General features: G+C 42.2%; 1 protein-coding gene across 1 annotated transcript in view; it reads right to left on the bottom strand.

Moving 5' to 3' along the window:
- The window catches only part of stk17a (serine/threonine kinase 17a), a 39,488-nt gene that overhangs the window by 14,532 nt on the left and 6,349 nt on the right, over window positions 1–18,607 (bottom strand). Inside the window, exon 2 of the mRNA XM_082547608.1 lies at window positions 5,990–6,202. Coding sequence (XP_082403734.1) covers window positions 5,990–6,202 — 213 coding nt within the window. The remainder of the gene's footprint in view (window positions 1–5,989; window positions 6,203–18,607) is intronic.

The following is an 18,607-nucleotide window of genomic DNA, read 5'->3' as shown; positions in this document are numbered from 1 at the left end:
GTATGACACAGTGAAAGTAGTTTAATATGATAATATGATGATGATATTATGATGATCCTCAGAGGATATGATCTTTACAGTATCAAACCAGTTTATAAACCAGTATGTATCCATTTTTTTCAGTACGACTGGGCGAGGAGCCATACTTGGACTGATCACGTGCACTCGTGCGGCTCAATACATAATGAACTCCCAGTTGGAGCTCAGCCAGCAGCGAGCGCATGGAGCTCTTTATTGCTCTCATTCATTCTCTGTGGGTAACTGTCCTCTCTCTGGTTAATGATTCTCTGTCGCATTTACACTATTCATGTCTCAGTGTTATTCCCCCTTTTCTCTCTCACTCCCCACCCTCTGCAATGTCATGAATAGATTTCTATGACCCTCATTCGTAGACTATTTGCCCCCTCCTCCCTCTATCCTTCAATCCTCCATCACCATTTGCCCCACTGCCCGAAATATCTGTCAGCTGCTGGCCAAATAAAAGACGGGGAGAAAAGAAAAAAGGAAAGACTGTGTTGTCAACATCCCATGTCAGGAAGAATGGAAGCATTCTGCTCTATTGCCCTCCCATATAAAAAGGATAGCGAAAAGAATGGGGGACAGTACATAGACCGAATAGCAGCAACATGGGCCTAGATTTCCTTGTCTGTAGTTTTATTATGAATTTAGTAGCTTCTTCTATTCAACAGAATTTAAAATAGAAGATATGGATGCTATTCTACAATCTTCTTTGAGCAAACAAGCAAGGGGAAGAACAACTTCCTTTTAAACAAGAAGAGTAATCCAGCAGAAACAAGCAGGGCTGTCATTGGCCACCACCACTTCAAGGGGTGAAAAGAAACAAAAGACAAAACGGAGAGATGAAGAACAGCTAACAGGACAAAACTCAAACTATAGGCGGGTGTAGACAAGTTAATAACATGTAATCATGGCATAAACAAATCAGAGTAAAACAAGGGCAGCCTGAGCCTAGAGCAGAATCAGGGTCACCTGATCCAAAACTAATTATAAGCTAGATAGAAATACTGCATTCCTAAACACATAAATGAACAAAGAGACAGACAGACTGGCAGACACAAACATTTCTCGTATCGTTATACTTATACATCTACTGTTAATTTCATATAACACCAGTCAAAGTGCAGTATGGTTTGGTCTGTGTGTGTGAGAGATGTGTCCGCATTCAGGACGGCACTTAATTCTGTGATTAGCCTTTATATGAGCAATGGCTGGGACTGGGATTACAGACTGAGGTGGGCTTACTCGAGCACTTAAAAAAACGAATTTATGGGATCTTCTTAACTGGACAGATTGCACTGTATGGCATGTGCTGCTGACAGCACATAATCCTGCAAAACACTATAATCTGTGAAACACTGGCAGAACACACACTCATCTCTCACAGACAGAGTGAAATAGGAGGCCCAGGCTGTGGACATGACATTACATTTCTTCAGCTACTGACAAATTAAGCGCTAAAAAACTGCATTAAATGCAACGAGTTTTGGTCAGAAATTTGTCATTACTGCTTAGATGTCAAAGACATGATGCAAACATTCTAAGGCCTGGACAAAAAAATCCTGCTGGCTGTGAAACCATGACCATGTATTAAATATTTGTGGAGAAAAACATAATGGGGAGCACCACTTTAAATCAAAACCTGCATCGGATTTCACCTTCAAATTAACTGGTAATCCTAAATGTCTGCATACTTTGACTTTTATTAGTAGACCATTATCCTCAATAAATAACAAAGTCTAATATTTATGTGTCACTTAAATATTAAATGAGTTCTCTTCAACTGTTGTTTAGAATTTTATCTTTTTAGCCATGTAGCACAGGACACATGCATGTGTACCACGTAGCTACTTCATCATATAAATACTATGATATAGTAGCTCAGTACGAGACCAAGGGAGGAATCAGTCTTCAGTTTCAACTCTTCTCTCCTTGTCATCACAGCAGTGGATTCTTGTCCTTTTTGGGAAGGCTGAGCAGACTAAACCTTCCCAATAAAGTATAGTTGGTTTCAAGAAATGACACATTTGGTTAAGAGAACTACACAAGAGAAGAAAAATAACATAAGAGGTGACCTCATATGTGGGATTCCTAATTATTCTTAAAAGCTTTAAGACTCACTTGGACTTCCTAACAATTGGGATAACTGGCATGTACCATTCTGTCTGTGCAGTGAAAATACTAGTACAATCCTCAGCACTGTCAGAGGTTCTGTGTACACATGACAGCTGATCCAGAATGTGTCAATGCCATCTAATCTAGCAGTTTGCTCTCAACTGGTTAAACACACATTCTGTGCGTCTGTGAGTATGCACGCACGCACGCACGCATGCATGCATGCATGCGTGCGTGCGTGCGTGTGGGGATGGGGGATTCACTATGGTCTGGCATGCAGGCAAAATCCAATATGGCATTGGCTGGGATAGAGACAAGGATAGACTAAGAGATTGGAAGTGAGAGAGACCTTAATCAGCCTGGCATGTCATGAACTGACACACACACACACACACACACACACACACACACACTTAGAACCAGGTCAAGCATACCCAAACGTGACCAGTGAGATGAGATCAACAACTCATGCAGCTACTGCAGCCTAAATTACAGTTTCCCATTTATGTGTAATAATGCCACGCTAGCTCAGACGGAGCTGTCTTTCAGTTTGTCTCTATTACTGCTGTCTGTCTGTCTGTCCTCCTCACCAGAAGACAGAGGAAACCAAATCCATATCCTATAATGCAAATGGCGTGTGTGTATACATAAGAAAAAAGCAGAGCACATTGTTAGAATAGCTAGTGTTTGCTGAAGCATTAAAGTTTGGCCTGAAGCTTTGTAGGACTAGAAAGCTCATTCACACCAATACCCCTCTGTTTAACCCCACTATGTACAATAGTAGTCCATAAGTCTACTATTCCATGGCAACGTGATCATTCAAAATAATACAAATATTAGTGCATCTAAAAATATTTATAAAAGAAAAAAAGCTTGAAAAACGAAACTTTCATTTTAGAAAAATGAAATTTTTAAAATTAATTTCATTTTTAAAAATTGGAAATCATTCGATCCCTATACAACCGTTGCAAGAGCTTGGTTCGCATTGCCGGCAATAAGTCGGACTCGTTCCCGGTGGGTGATGGGCTCCGCCAGGGCTGCCCTTTGTCTCCGGTTCTGTTCATAATTTTTATGGACAGGATTTCTAGGTGCAGCCCAGTGGCGGAGGGCTTTCGCTTTGGTGGCCTCAGAATCTCATCTCTGATTTTTGCGGATGATGTGGTTCTGTTGCCTTCATCAGGTGAGGGCCTCGCACTGGAACGGTTCGCAGCCGAGTGTGAAGCAGCAGGACTGAGGATCAGCACCTCCAAATCTGAGGCCATGGTTCTCAGCCGGAAAAGGGTGGAGTGCCCACTCCGGGTCGGGGATGAGTTCCTGCCCCAAGTGGAGGAGTTCAAGTATCTTGGGGTCTTGTTCGCGAGTGATGGGAGAAGGGAGCCGGAGATCGACAGACGGATTGGGGCTGCAGCTGCAGTAATGCGGACGCTGCACCGGTCCGTCGTGGTGAAGAGGGAGCTGAGTGTAAAGGCGAAGCTCTCAATTTACCGGTCGATCTACGTCCCTACCCTCACCTATGGCCACGAGCTGTGGGTAGTGACCGAAAGAACGAGATCGCGGATACAAGCGGCAGAAATGAGCTTCCTCCGAAGCGTGGCTGACCTCTCCCTTAGAGATAGGGTGAGAAGTTTGGCCATCCGGGAGGGGCTCAGAGTAGAGCCGCTGCTGCTCCACATCGAAAGGAGCCAGCTGAGGTGGTTCGGGCATCTGACAAGGATGCCCCCTGGGCGCCTCCTGGGTGAGGTGTTCCAGGCATGTCCCACTGGGAGGAGGCCCCGGGGCAGACCCAGGACACGCTGGAGAGATTATATCTCTCGGCTGGCCTGGGAACGCCTTGGTGTTCCCCCGGATAAGCTGGAGGAGGTGGCCAGGGAGAGGGAGGTCTGGGCCTCTTTGCTTAGGCTGCTGCCCCTGCGACCCGGCCTCGGATAAAGCGGATGAAGATGGATGGATGGAAAATTGGAAATCCATTTTCTCTAATCGTTACAGTATTTCATTTTGAGTGTGAGGAAATTACTACTCAAACAGTATAAATTCAGTTCAGTACAAGTAACTGCAATCATGGGATGAAGTTCAGTGACACACCTCACAAGGTGCTTAAGCGACAAATGATCATTGATGAAAATGATTGGAAACTTAAAAATTGTTGTAGGACAGGGCTCACAAGGAACAGGGATGACTGCATCATAGAGAGGATTGTCAACAGGGCTGCCACAAACGATTATTTTGATAGTCGACTAGTCACAGGTTATTTTTGCGATTAGTCGACTAATCAGATCATGTAAAACGTACAGCTTATTGCACCAGCAGCATCTGCTCTTATATAACTATCATTAGCTTACAGCTTTAAGTGTTTAAGGTATGTGCTGACTAAAAATAAAGACAAGATGATAGTTTATTACATTTTAATGAAATTTGCAGACTTGCACACTTCTGTTTAATCAGTTTATTGACGTTTATTCAGCTGTGTAAAACCTATAACTTTAATCTCAGCCAAACCAATTTACTCAGGAACAAATAAAATACTGAAAAAAGACAAACAATAACATTTTTAAGTTATCTAAGTGACTTATATATCATGTTTAACCTGAGTAGCGAAAGACGGCGGTGGGTTTGAAAACGATTTGCCGGGAGTCTGGTGTTCTCACCGGCTCTAGTGAGCCTTAAACCCCGGCTAGCTATCGAGCTGGTGGGTAACAGACGTCTCCGAAAACGGCGGAGCACTTCTGAAAATATGTGGTGTCTTGATAAACTGAGCAGATATTTGAGGTTGGGGTGAAAGCCACCACATACAGATGTCCTGAGGAAAGGAGCTACGACTGTCACATTCCTAATATCAAGTCACTCTTGAATCAGAGACAATATCAGCCCAAAGTCCTCGTTTCAGATGGAAGTAAATATATTTCATTTGGAAATCACATGACGTTTCTGTAGTCTGTGGTGATATGGGGTGTCATGTAATCTGCTAGTGTGGGTGATTGTTGGTTCACTGTGTCCTGACCTAAGCGCCACAGGGAATCTAAGGGGCACTGTCAAGTAGAAGAGGAGAAATCCCTGACCCAAAAATACAGATGAGATGAATGCTGCTACAAAAACATGTCACACTGCTGAAACTGAAATTAATGGAAAAGAAGGTCCAGCCAAGTTTGGAGTGTGGAAATAGTACTACAACTTACCTAAAAACTCTTTTCAGACGATGGATATTTCCGGATTGTAAATCCTTTTTCATTAAATCTTAAATATTCTAACAATTTGAGATAGTGGATTTCCTGAGATTATCATTTTGATGTAAATAATTTAAAATGTAATTTACTTTTTTCAAGATATTTTGAGAAGCACTAGTTTTTTTTTGAATAAGTGGTGATTTTTGAGACTAAAAAAAAAAGCTTAAAAGACCCTGAAAGAGATCTTTATAGCAAAACAAAGAATTTTCATAAGATTTATTCTCACAGTAACTGCCAGTAACCTTAATATAATTAACAATGATTACAAGTTTACTCTGGATTATAAATCTTTATAAACAGTCTATGGTTAATATGGTGTCAAGCAAGTGTCGCCACTTGATAGCCACTGTGAAATGCTTCTGGGCACTTACTACACCATTACTGTGGAGCATTATCTAAATTATCATTAATTCATTTTACCGGGATAAAAACTGGATGTACAGTATTTATCCTAAAATGTTTGCTAACTTTGTGCCAAAAACAATTTGAAAATGCAATTTTTGCCCCTTTACGTTTTTGCACTTTTGAATTGCCATTCTGTTTCTTTGCAGTATGTCTGCTGGTGTTTCCCAGTAGGTCTCCATTTCTAAACAACATGAAAGGAAAGGTTTCAACCTTGAATTTTTGACACTCACAACTCCAGAACTAGCACCATCTCTGAAGCCATCTCGTAGACCTGGTGGAGGTTGACCACATGGGGACAGGCGCTGGCCAGTTCAAGTAGTGCAATCTCATGGATGATCTCCATCCGGCAGTCCTGCCCTTTCCGTCTCTTCCTCATTATCTTAGCAGCGTACTCATGACCCGTGCACTTCTCCACACACTTTCTGACCACAGCAAACTTTCCCCTGAAAGAAAGGAAGACCATCAGAACTATATTCATAACAGCCACTGGTAGATGACAATATAACACTGACACTGCATGCTCATTGCACTGACCAATTAAAGAAACGAAAAAAAAACAAAAACAAAAAAAAATGTAAATAATTTAATGCAATTTTATTTATACAGTGCCAAGGTAGGCATAAGGTACACCCTACATATAGATACATACATATAGAGAAAACTCAATTTAATGATTCTGTCACGATCTGGTACAGGGATTCAAGCGCAGAGCGGTAAGGTATCTCCAAGGTGTGGTTTATTTACAGTGCAGTGCAATATATGTACAGTGAAGGGATCCAAAACTCCGGGGGGAAATCACAGGGTAACTCGCTCACGTCTTCTTCTCTCACACTCACACACTTTCCCGCAGCAGGGAGGTCGCAGGTCCGGGGGGGGGGGGGGGGATCTGAAGCAGACGAGAAGGCAGGTCACCAACTAATCACAAGTCACGGATATGAAGCACAAGAGCTGTGAGAACACTAACGTTAGGGGTACAATCATCCAGCGACGAGAGGATCTGTGTTCCAGCCTCAAATAGTGCTCCCGGTGATGATGGGTGAGTGTTGTCAGGTGTGTGTGTGGGCCAAGGGCGGGAGCCCACAGTGAGCTCCGCCCAGGCAGAGAGGGAGAAAACAGCAACAGCAATTGTAGCCTTGTGGGGCCGACCGGGCAGGCACGGAGACCATGACAGATTCAGTGCAAATAGTGAGTGAGAAAGGTGACCGAAGAAGAAACACTCAATGCATCATGGGCAGCAGCCTACACCTATTGAAGCATAACTAAGGGAGGATTTAGGGTCACCTGATCCAGCCATAACTATATGATTTAGCACAAAGGAAAGTTTGAAGCCTAATCTTAAAAGTAGAGATAGTGTCTGTCTCCCGAATCCAAACTGGAAGCTGGTTCCAAAGAAGAGGGGCCTGAAAACTGAAGACTCTGCCTCCATTCTAATTTTTAATACTCTAGGAACAACAAGTAGGCCTGCAGAGCGAGAGTGAAGTGCTCTAATAGGGTGATATGGTACTACAAGGTCATTAGGATAAAATGATGAATAGATGATGATACATCATCTGTTCCCAGATTCATTCCTATTTTCTATTATTGCAAAAACAGAACAAACACTGAAGGTTCTTCAAAATGTTCACAAAGAACAGCATTATTGAACTCTGTGCTGTAGGGGTAGTTATAGTTAGCCTAGAGCAAGAAGAGAAGCTGTGAAATTAAAATAAAATTGATAAAGACTTGTAAGACTTGTACAGCCCTGTGCCTGAAGCAGTGAACCAACTTGCTTGTGAGAGTCATGGGGCCGATGCTGCTGGGAGCTACAGATTCCAGCACTGATCCGTGCTTTCTGCCAGTGTGATCCCATGACAAAAACCTGCTACACATCAATTACCATACCATGCCGTCTTTATTTATAAAGCACTTTATGAACCCTGGTTTTAGTTTAAAGTGCTGCACATATACAAATAGCATAGACAGGAAATAAAATCAAATATGTTAAAAAACAGAATTATTTTAAAAAAAAAAGTCAACCTGTTTTAAGAAGAGCTTTAAAATCAGAAAGAGAAGAGGTCTGCCTAACCTACAACAAAATCATGATCACCTCTAAATTTACGCTTGGTTTTGGCACCTCAAGGAGCTGCTGACTGGTGGACCTAAGGGAGCAGGCAGGTGTATATGGCTGTATTAGCTTGGAGAGGTAAGAGGGGCCAGGCCATTAAGAGACTTAAAAACAAATAAAAGAACTTTTAAAAAGGACCCTATAAAGTACAGGCAGCCAGTGGAGTGAAATTAAAATGGGTGTAAGTCCTCAGTTAAATGACACATGGCAGACGCCTAATGGACACATCACTAACCCAACAATAAAGTGCGTTACAGTAATCCAGTCTAGATGTAACAAAAGCGTTGATGACCGTCTCTTGACAAAACAGGCTTTATTTTGGCTAACTGCCTCAAATAAAAAAAGCTAGCTCTTAACAACAGCTCTGACCTGGTTTTCAAGTTTAAGATTTGCTCTGCCCAAGCAGAGAAGCCCAGACCTCCCTCTCCTCAGCCACCTCCTCCAGCTTGTCCGGGGGAACACCAAGGCGTTCCCAGGCCAGCCAAGAGATATAATCTCTCCAGCGTGTCCTGGGTCTGCCCCAGGGCCTCCTCCCAGTGGGACATGCCTGGAAAACCTCACCCAGGAGGCATCCTTGTCAGATGCCCGAACCACCTCAACTGGCCCCTTTCGATGTGGAGGAGCAGCGGCTCTATTCTGAGCCCCTCCCAAATGGCCGAACTTCTCACCCTATCTCTAAGGGAGAGGTCAGCCACGCTTTGGAGGAAGCCCATTTCCGCCGCTTGTATTCGAGATCTCGTTCTTTCGGTCACTACCCACAGCTCGTGACCATAGGTGAGTGTATTGGCGTAGATCGACCAGTAAATTGAGACCGGTACCGAGGGACACGGTCGAATGCCTTCTCCAAGTCCACAAAACGCATGTAGACTGGTTGGGCAAACTCCCATGCAGCCTCAAGTATCCTCAAGAAGATAAAGAGCTGATCCAGTGTTCCACGACCAGGACGAAAACCGCCTTGTTCCTCCTGTATCCGAGGTTCGACTAACGGATGGACTCTCCTCTCCAGCACCCTGGCATAGACTTTCCCATGGAGGCTGAGGAGTGTGATTCCCCTGTAGTTGGAACACACCCTCCGGTCCCCTTTCTTAAAGATGGGGACCACCACCCCAGTTTGCCAGTCCAGGGGTACTGCCCCTGATCTCCACGCAACATTGTAGAGACGTGTCAACCAAGACAGCCCTACAACATCCAGAGCCTTCAGGAACTCGGGGCGGACCTCGTCCACCCCAGGGGCTCTGCCATCAAGGAGTTGTTTAACTGCCTCAGTGGCCTCGCCCCCAGAGATTGCTGGGTCATCCCCTTCGTCCCCAGACTCTGCTTCCGCCACAGAAGATGTGCAGGTGCGATTGAGGAGGTCCTCCAACTATTCCTTCCACCGCCCGAAAATTTTCTCAGTCGAAGTCAGCAGCACTCCACCCGCAATATTCACAGTGCAGGTAGAACACCGCTTTCCCTTCCTGAGTCGCTTAACGGTTTGCCAGAATCTCTTCGAGGCAGTCCGTAAGTCTTTTTCCATGGCTTCTCCGAACTCTTCCCACACCCGAGGTTTTGCTTCAGCCACCGCCCGCTGCCTCCGGAGTCCCACAGGCTAACCAAGCCCGGTAGGACTCTTTCTTCAACTTGGTGGCTCCCTTCACCTCCCTCCCTCGAACATGGTGTTTGTTATAGCCAAACTGTGGTTTGCACAGAAGTCCAATAACAAAACACTGCTCGGGTTCAGATCCGGGAGGCCGTTCCTCCCAATCATGCCCTTCCAGGTCTCGCTGTCATTGCCCACGTAAACATTGAAGTCTCTCAGTAGGACAACAGAGTCCCCAGGAGGAGCACCCTCCAGTACCCCACCCAGGAACTCCAAGAAGGCTGGGTACTCTGAACTAAGTGTTATGATACTCTGTCTCTCTTCCATTGTTAATTGCTTTTTTCTCCTTTTTGTAGCAACACACTTTCTGCAATACAATACTGTTCAACTGATGCTCACCAAAGTGTGTTCAAACACTGCTTTTATACAGACACGGGGTTGTAAGTAATCCAGAAAAGTTGAAACACCTGTAGGAATTAGTAGCACCAGCTTTCAAGGCTTGATCAACCTCCATTGCTGTAGAACAGCTTTAAATTGTTAACCCATGTTGTGTTCCCTGAAAAAGGCCTTTTTAATAATTCTGAAATGTACATTATTTTTCAGTTTTGGGTAACCTTACCTTTCTTTTTTTAAACCTCTGGCAGTTCACCACTTAAATGTGTACCACTTCAAGATATTCACTGAACTTGAACAACTTGAATTGCAATAAATAACTGGAAAAATTGGGGTGTTCTAAAACTGTACAGTGTATGTACAAGTAATCCCACATTAGCCCCATCCATTAGCTCTTCAAATCTTTAGTGTAATCTCTTCAATCAGAAGAAAACTGGCTTAAACAGAGAGGGATTGAAATAAGGGGCCAGTAAAACATGAGTGAGGATTATATTGGAATTTTAATTCAATTCAATTTTATTTATACAGCGCCAAATCACAACAACAGTCACCTCAAGACACTTTATATTGTAAGGTAGACCCTACAATAATAGATACAATTTGAATTTGATTCGAATCATTCAAAGTTACTCTAACAGAATTCAAAAATAAAAATACTGAGTTTTGCATTAGCATATTAGTTCTGCGATGTGATTTTTTTGGACATGCTGCATGTCAGAATCAGAGAGACTTTAAATCTAAGAATTACTACCATACTACCAGGATAATGTTAGTTTACTTGGTAATTCTAAATTGGCCAAGCATGACAGACATGAAGTGCACAAAATTAGAATCAAGCACTGCATAAATGTGTGGTTAAATGTGGCTTGTAGTCAAAAATGCTTTCAGTGGTCAGTAAGGCAATATATGAACACCAGCCCATATTACTTTATGCCTGTTCTCTTGAGATAACATTGTGTTCAACTTGAAGCTGGTCTCATAATATAAGTCACTAAGATATTTTAAGAAACTAACTCCTTTAGCATGCACTCTTCTACTTCACATTTCCTTTCATTAAGCACCTTCAAAGATTTATACTAGAAACCAAGTCAATGCCTTCCTGTTACAGTGAATGGGAAACTTCCTCAGAGCCTACACTCAGCTTTTTCTGTCCACCACACTAAGCGGTTCTGGCATTTCCTTTTTATTTTGTAAACCTTTCATCTATTCAGCTGTGCACATGAATATTGCAGTGAACAGGAAACAGACAATACTGCACCAACTGATTGACCGTGTACTAGAAAACTGAAGATTTACTAACTTCGATGACGATCGTATTATTTTGAGCACCAGCTCTCAGCCAAATAAACTTTTGCATAAACATGCAAAAGAAAAAAAATGTTATATTTAAAATAACAAGTAGCAGGGGATGAGAGAGGGAGGATGGAGAATTGATCAGTTATTGGTATCGGAAAGTAGTGCACTGGAAAGTTGTTGGCCATGCATATTAATTAATGAAGGTTTATATTGGGATTGCTTTAAGCAGCCACCCTTAAAAGACCTCTGGGAGCAGTGCGTCACGTTCTAGCAGTGGTCTTGCCTGAAAAACGCAGAGAGACGCGGTTTAGTTTGGAGTCTAGGCCTGCCTTTCAGAAACCATACTGGGCCACCGCAGCCTTTTCTAAAGCAGCGTCAGCACATTTCCAAAGCCAGCAGCCTCATTCACAGGCTACACCCTGAAAGAGATGGCTTTTGTGCATGTGTGCAAGTCCATGTATATGTGCACACACATGCACCAAGCCAGAAGTGATGAAATGGTCACAATTATTGAAATAAATAGTCTTTAGGTTTAACAGGTGGATTTCTGAGGTGCTAAATGGCCTGTATTTGTATAGTGCTTTACTTGGTCCCTAAGGACCCCAAAGCGCTTTACACATTCAGTCAGTCATCCAACCATTCTCACACACACACACACACACACACACACACACACACACACACACACACACACACACACACACACAGGTGATGGTAAGCTACATTGTAGCCACAGCCACCCTGGGGCGCACTGACAGAGGCGAGGCTGCCGGACACTGGCGCCACCGGGCTCTCTGAACAGGTGAAGTGTCTTGCCCAAGGTCACAACGACCGAGACTGTCGGAGCCGGGGCTCAAACCGGCAACCTTCCGATTACAAGACAAACTGCCAACTCTTGAGCCACGATCGCCCCCTGGTGCTATGCTATAACAGTGATTTTGCAGCCACCATCCTATCCAGCTGCTCACAGATATCTCACCAGCCCATCACATGGCAGCAAAGTAATACATTTAGGCATGAAGACATTGTTAAAATCACTGCTGAAGTTCAAGCTCTAGTCATCAAAAATGTGTAGGTAATGTAGGTTTTCTACCAACTATTAGCCATCAGTAGTTGGAGTGTATCAGTGTTCTGGCTGCGTTGTCATAGCTAGTCCCTGTGAAAGGGTGCCCTAGATTCATTTAATGAAAAAGATTTTCAGGTAGAAGGTGGGACAGGTGTTAGCACGATTACCTCACAGCAACAAGGTTGTGAGTTGAATTCCACCATTAGCTTGGGGAATTTGCATGTCTATTCGGCTTTCTCCCACAATCCAAAGACATGCAATTAGTGGGTTTAGGTTAACTGGTTATTCTACATTTCCCAAAGGTGGTTATGATTGCCTGTCTCCATGCATTAGACTGGTGACCTGTCCAGGGTGTACTCTGCCTCTTGCCCTAAGACAATTGGGATAGGCTCCAGCGACCCCACTAGCTCAGCGTCTAACACTTCCACTACCATCACTGACTATCCATTTGGATTAGGGTTGGATGCAAACTGGTAATGTTGATTTACTGACATCAAAGATGTCACTGATCCTAAAGCTGAAAAAACATGACTTTAATAAATGTGTTTTCAGACAAGTAACTTTTGGGGTTGGCAAAGATAAACTCAATCAGGATTGCTGATAAATTATTAAGCCTTGGCCTTGCCAAGTTAAAAGACCCTGTAGAATCTTCAGCACCACATTCAAATATTTAAGTGAGTGCATGAATACTTTTAACCATGTGTGGATTGTTGTTTCTTAAAGTTATTAAGCATGTATGCTATATATTCAGCCCACCTTGGAAAAAGAACAGTTTAAAGAAATGTTTAATAGCCCAAAATTGCCATGACATTCATGCTCATGATGAGCTGAAATCTTCTAGCCACAAAAGTATTGCTTTTAGGTCCCAAAATGTTTCAAGCTACAGTAAACATGTTTGTAAACATGTTTGTCCCCCAAACATGTTTATGTATAAGGTAATGTGAGCTGTGGGTCCCCTTGCCACTTGCTCTTTCATCAAGAACCTTGGGATGACTATTTGACTCAGTTTTCACGTTGGATGCTAACAATCAATTAAGAAATATTGCCAAATTGAGTTACATGCTGTCACACTCTGAATTATTTAATCACATTTGAATTACTGTAATTCACTTGTCTGAGCAAACGTTTAAGGGTCCACTTTAAGATTCTGGCTTTGACTTTTAGAATATTGCAGTCATAAATATGCATCGATTGGTGTGTAATTCTGTCTTCCAAGACATCGATGCACTCTCATAAACTTGGAATTACCCTATTAAAAATATATATGAGCGGGCACCGGATTTGTGGAAGCTGCCATGTTTCCCCATCAATCTTGAATACAGTGGTTGAGATGGACATCGCCATTCCACCTAATTTCATTTTCTGTATATGACTAGAGCAGTGGTTCCCAAACTTTTTTTGCTAGACCCCCCTTTGTTTTACAAGAAAAATGTTTGCGACCCCCCTCCCGCGTGCACACACACATCCTCCAACCACACACCCATATTTTGCTCCATTTATTTCACACCTCAAACATTTATTAAACAATTAAGCAAATACAAGTAATCTGCAATAAATTACAGGTAGTAATAAAATAAACTACTAACTCTTTTACGCTACGTCCACACCTACACGGGTATTTTTGAAAACGCAGCTGTTTCGTCCACACGTAAACGGCGTTTCGAATCACAGAATCACTCCTTTTTTGCGTTTACGTGTGGACGAGGAATACAGAGTTCGTCACACAACGTCAAAGGTAGGTGCCTTTTTTCACGTCACGCTGTGCGCCACGTTATTGTTTACATGAGATGAATAGCAGAATGGCAGATAGAGACAAAATACTGTTGATCTGAGTATCTTCAGGTTTTACAGGCTTACATACACACGCAGTTACTGTCCCTCCATTTACAAAGACAGAGGCGTCACAGTGTGATTATTTTACATGTAGTTGTTTTTTTACTGTTTAATAATATTCAACATTGCTGTCAATGCATTTTTCAAAAAATGCCTCTCTGTGCAAAATGGGTTTAAAAACAAACAGCTGTGGGATACTGTTTGACCGGGATTTGAACCGGGGAACAAATCGTGGCAGGATCAGCCTGATATTATTTGTATCCCACTGTAACTTCACTGTATAAAGAGCTAACATCTCCAAAATGTCAGGAGTAGTTAGTCATTACAACAAGTGTTTGTGAACTAAAAATCAAGAATGTGGGATACCGTTTGTCCATGATTTGGAGAGCCCAGCGCTGCTCCCGATGCAGGGAAAACCAATCCTGCAGGGAGACCTACCTCAGCACTTGTGCAGGTGAAACCAAAGGGAAGACATGCTTCACCATATTGTCTAGTCTTTGGCTTAGAATGAAGTTGCTTTGCGTTTGTACGGGCGCCCCATACTAGCAGTGTGCAAGCGTTTTGTTTTTTTTCCCCACTTTTCATACCGCGCCCCCCCCCCTGCAATGGCTCCACACTTTGGGAAGGTCTGGGCTAGAGAATGACAACATAGTAAGACAAAGGCAGCGCGGAAGGGAACTCGTACGTGTTTTTGTGCCATGGCGGCAAATATAAATTCATGCCTATACCATCAAGTTATGAAGGGTCATACTTCTTTTTTTTTTTTCTTTTATCTTCTTATTTGGTGGGGGTCCTCTTCACCAAAGAAGTGAAAACACAAGGAAAGAGACGACAGAGTAAATATTGGCACAGCAGCCTTTCAGAGAAGATGATGCAGAGAAAGAAGGATTTTAACAGTGACGATAAAGTCGCTTGCTTTCTGCTTGACAGGTAAATCAACCTAACAGCCTAAAATTTATGTTTTGGTCTCTCTTGGCTGACTAAAGCACAGTCACTGGTGTAATGCTCTTTCCAGGACCATATGGGCTAAGTGAGAATCCCTGTCTGTCACTAAAACCCATCAAGGAAAAAGCTTTGGGTCTTAACCATATGTAATTCAGAGCTTCGCCATAGTACAAGTTACAAAAGGAGCTTGGGTGTGAGCCATCTGGGACTCCCACCGCATAAAAGCAATACCTCAAAGCCCCCATCGTCATCCTACTTCCACCCCAAGATATGAAAAGTAGATCGTTAATGAGGGTCTGAAAGCCATATTAAAAATGCACTAATTAATTAATAGCAAGCTTTCAAACTTCAGGCACGTCTTGAAAAATTACATACCAACACCAAGTCACTCATTTTCATTTTTAAAGCTAAACGTTTGCATGGATACAAGGTGATGTAAAGTGTACATGACAAACAAGGAAAACTGGAGACATGAAAACATTTTATTTACATTTTGAGAGACAGCAGCAAAATGATATACATCACCAAGAAAGTGCTGACCTTTATTTGACATGTATCTCTATATTTTCTGTTAACTGTTTATTTACAAAATGAAAACTTTCATGCTAGAAGAATCAGAAATCCTCAGTGCCTGTTGTACGCTTCTCGTTATTCGACTTATGAAGGTGGGCGTTTGCATGAACAAACTGAGGTTAGTGTGGAGGTTCAAAGCATACATTTGTAAGCCCATACTGGAACTTGAGGTAAACCATAAAGTCCAATAATGAAATGTCATGAAACCCCCAACTTAAAAAAAAACAAAAACAACTAAAAGGACAAAAGCAAAAAACAAAGGAGTGAGTAATTAGGTGTGGAAGTCAAAAAATGTGTTCCAAATTCAAAAAAGTGTAATTGCAGAGGTAACTTAACCTCTTTGATACATTTGATCATGTTCACAGTCAACAAAACACAACTCCACAGAGGAATGCATGGGCAAACAAAGCCAAGTTTACAGCTGAGCCTTTAATCCAAAAAAGCCTCATGAATGAAATTCCACCACTAAGTTCAGAAGGCTCATGCAGAGAGTAGGCTAAGAGTCAGTTACGGAATAAACACAACTTGTATGGCTACAGAACAACAACACCTTCATCTGTTATTACACTGACTAACAGAGCCTAACCAAGTTATTGCTGTATGTTGTCTGTTATGAGAATGTATATCTTTACTTTATATAGTGGTTTACAAATCCACCTAACAAGTGATAGATCCCTGGTTCGATTCCAGAAGGAGACAAATCCCTGAGGGTTTGCGTCAGGAAAGTCATCTGGTGTAAAAATCTGCCAAATCAAACATGTAGTTTCAGTGTGCTAATGCTCTAGACTTTTGATTATTGCGAGCTAAGCTTTTGATTCCTATTTTGACTTCTCTATTATTCTTGGACACTATGATCTCAGCTGTTTGGTTCCGGTGTTCAGCTGATATAGCTGTGCCTTGCTCTCTACCTCTCTCCATCTCCCCAATCAATGGTTTTTAGTATGCCCACACATAAGTCTGCATTTACATCAAACCAGTGTATGACTGTGTACGTGACAAATAAAATTTGCATTTGAATTTGATTTGAACCACTGAGCAGTGCCTTGGTGAACATAAACTTGGACACGACCTTTTGTCAGCTGATCTTCTACAGTGCTGTAGGCCAGAGTGGTTCTGCAGATTAATGTAAGCTTTCATGTTGTTCTGTTGCAGCTAATCTCAGTCACAATGTCAGGTCTGTGACATACAGACATAAACAGCCTTTGTTGTGTAGCTAAGATTGTAGCTGTGCTATAATCAAAGTCATTCTAGAACTTGCCACTCTACAGCTATCTTGGTAACATCTCTAGGCAGTTATTTCAGGTACAAGAACTTATCTAAATGAATGGAGAGAGAACCATAACTGCAATTTCAGTGATCACTTGCACACAAAAAGATGTTGGCAAAACTGGCCAACAGACCTGGTGTCTCATTTTAACCACAGACTATGTATGTAAGTATATAGCATGAAGTATAAAAGACAAATGTGCTGTGTGCACTAGCAAAAGGAAGGTTATCCAGTAATCAATAACAGCATTTACATCTAAAGACATGTAGGAAAAGCTGAGCGTCATCTGAGAAGCTTCTCGGGTGAGAGATGAAATGTCTTCAAGAAACGTATTAAACTACAGTCACTTTTCTTTCCAAGCTCCTTAGATTACCATGACCTGGGTGACTGACAACCTACACAGACAATACCATTTACACTTTCTAACAAAACATAACATTAATAAGCTTTAATAAGCTTGTCATCCTATGGATGAAGTGCAGCCGGTAACAATAGTCCTTGTTCTGCTGTGCAACTTTATGGAACTTTGTGAAGCAGAACCAGTTCTCCACCTGCTGCAGGTTTGCAACCACTTTGCTTAGACTGGACACTATTTTGTTCTCCAATGTGTGCTTTTCCCTTGTTTTGTATACATTTCTTCGGTTTGCTTTTTATTCCCACTGTTTACTCATTATATTTTATCAAAGTGCAGTTGGTGTGGAGCACATTGTACATGTACAATGACAATAAAGGGCTATTCTATTTTTTGGCAGAACAGGATCTCACTGCTATATAGCTGGAATCCAAAATCGTAGAGTTGGATTAAAATTATAACTTGCATTATTATAAGAGACTCTGGCAAGTGGCTGGATGACACTGAGAAGCAGTACACCAGCAACCAGCCAGAAAGGTGGCAAAAGGACGTCTAGTTGTATAATGGTCTATTACCCTCTGCTCCCTAATTCTATGAATTCAATTCACCTACATTTTATTTATATAGTGCAAATTCACAACAACGCCTCAAAGCGCTTTGTATTGGAAAACTATTAGAGAGAAACCTAACATCACATGACCAATTATGAGCATATAATTGTTGACAGTGGGAAGGAAAAACAAAATAGGGAACTATTTTGTATTTTGTCCTGTGCAAAATGCAAAATGTGTGGGGGGGGGGGGGGGGGGGGGGGGGGGGAGAATGTAATAGTAACTAGGGCTGCACGATATTAGGAAAACCTGCGATGTGCGATAACTGATCAATATTGCGATAACGATATGACGTGCGATAAAATAAATAGCAAAAAACAAACAAACAAAAAAAAAAAAACATCCTTCCCGGTCTCTAGAATTAGTTTTAAATAAACATAACTTAAATTATACTGCAAATTATCTCAATGCAGTTGTTCATCATTTTACCACTCACCAAGTAGTTATGATGCAAGTCAAAACTGGAGAGGAAACTTTACTGTAGTGCTGGTGTAGTTTTCAGCTTTGCTCAGGTCAAACATGACGGTCCAGCGGCATGTTTCGTACATTTGTGGAATGGCGACATGGGAAAAGTAGTTTCGTGAGGGGATGCGGTATCTCCGGTCCACTTTATGTATCAGCCTGGTGAAGCCCTCTCTGCTAACTGTATTTATAGGCATCATGTCTTTAGCCAAAAAAATGTGTAATGGCCTCTGTTATTTCTTTGTAGCGCTTCGACGTTTTCTCATAAGGAGTTCCACTTGAAAAAGTGGCTGTTGGACTGCTGTGCTCTTTGTCTTAACATTAGCAACCTTTGTTTGGCTTGCCCTGTCTTTCTGGAACTCTTCAA

Source organism: Aulonocara stuartgranti, assembly GCF_965226115.1.
Source record: "Aulonocara stuartgranti genome assembly, chromosome: 9".
Lineage (NCBI taxonomy): Eukaryota > Metazoa > Chordata > Actinopteri > Cichliformes > Cichlidae > Aulonocara > Aulonocara stuartgranti.
Note: the sequence above shows the minus strand (reverse complement) of the source record. Positions and strands in the feature narration are given on the sequence as shown.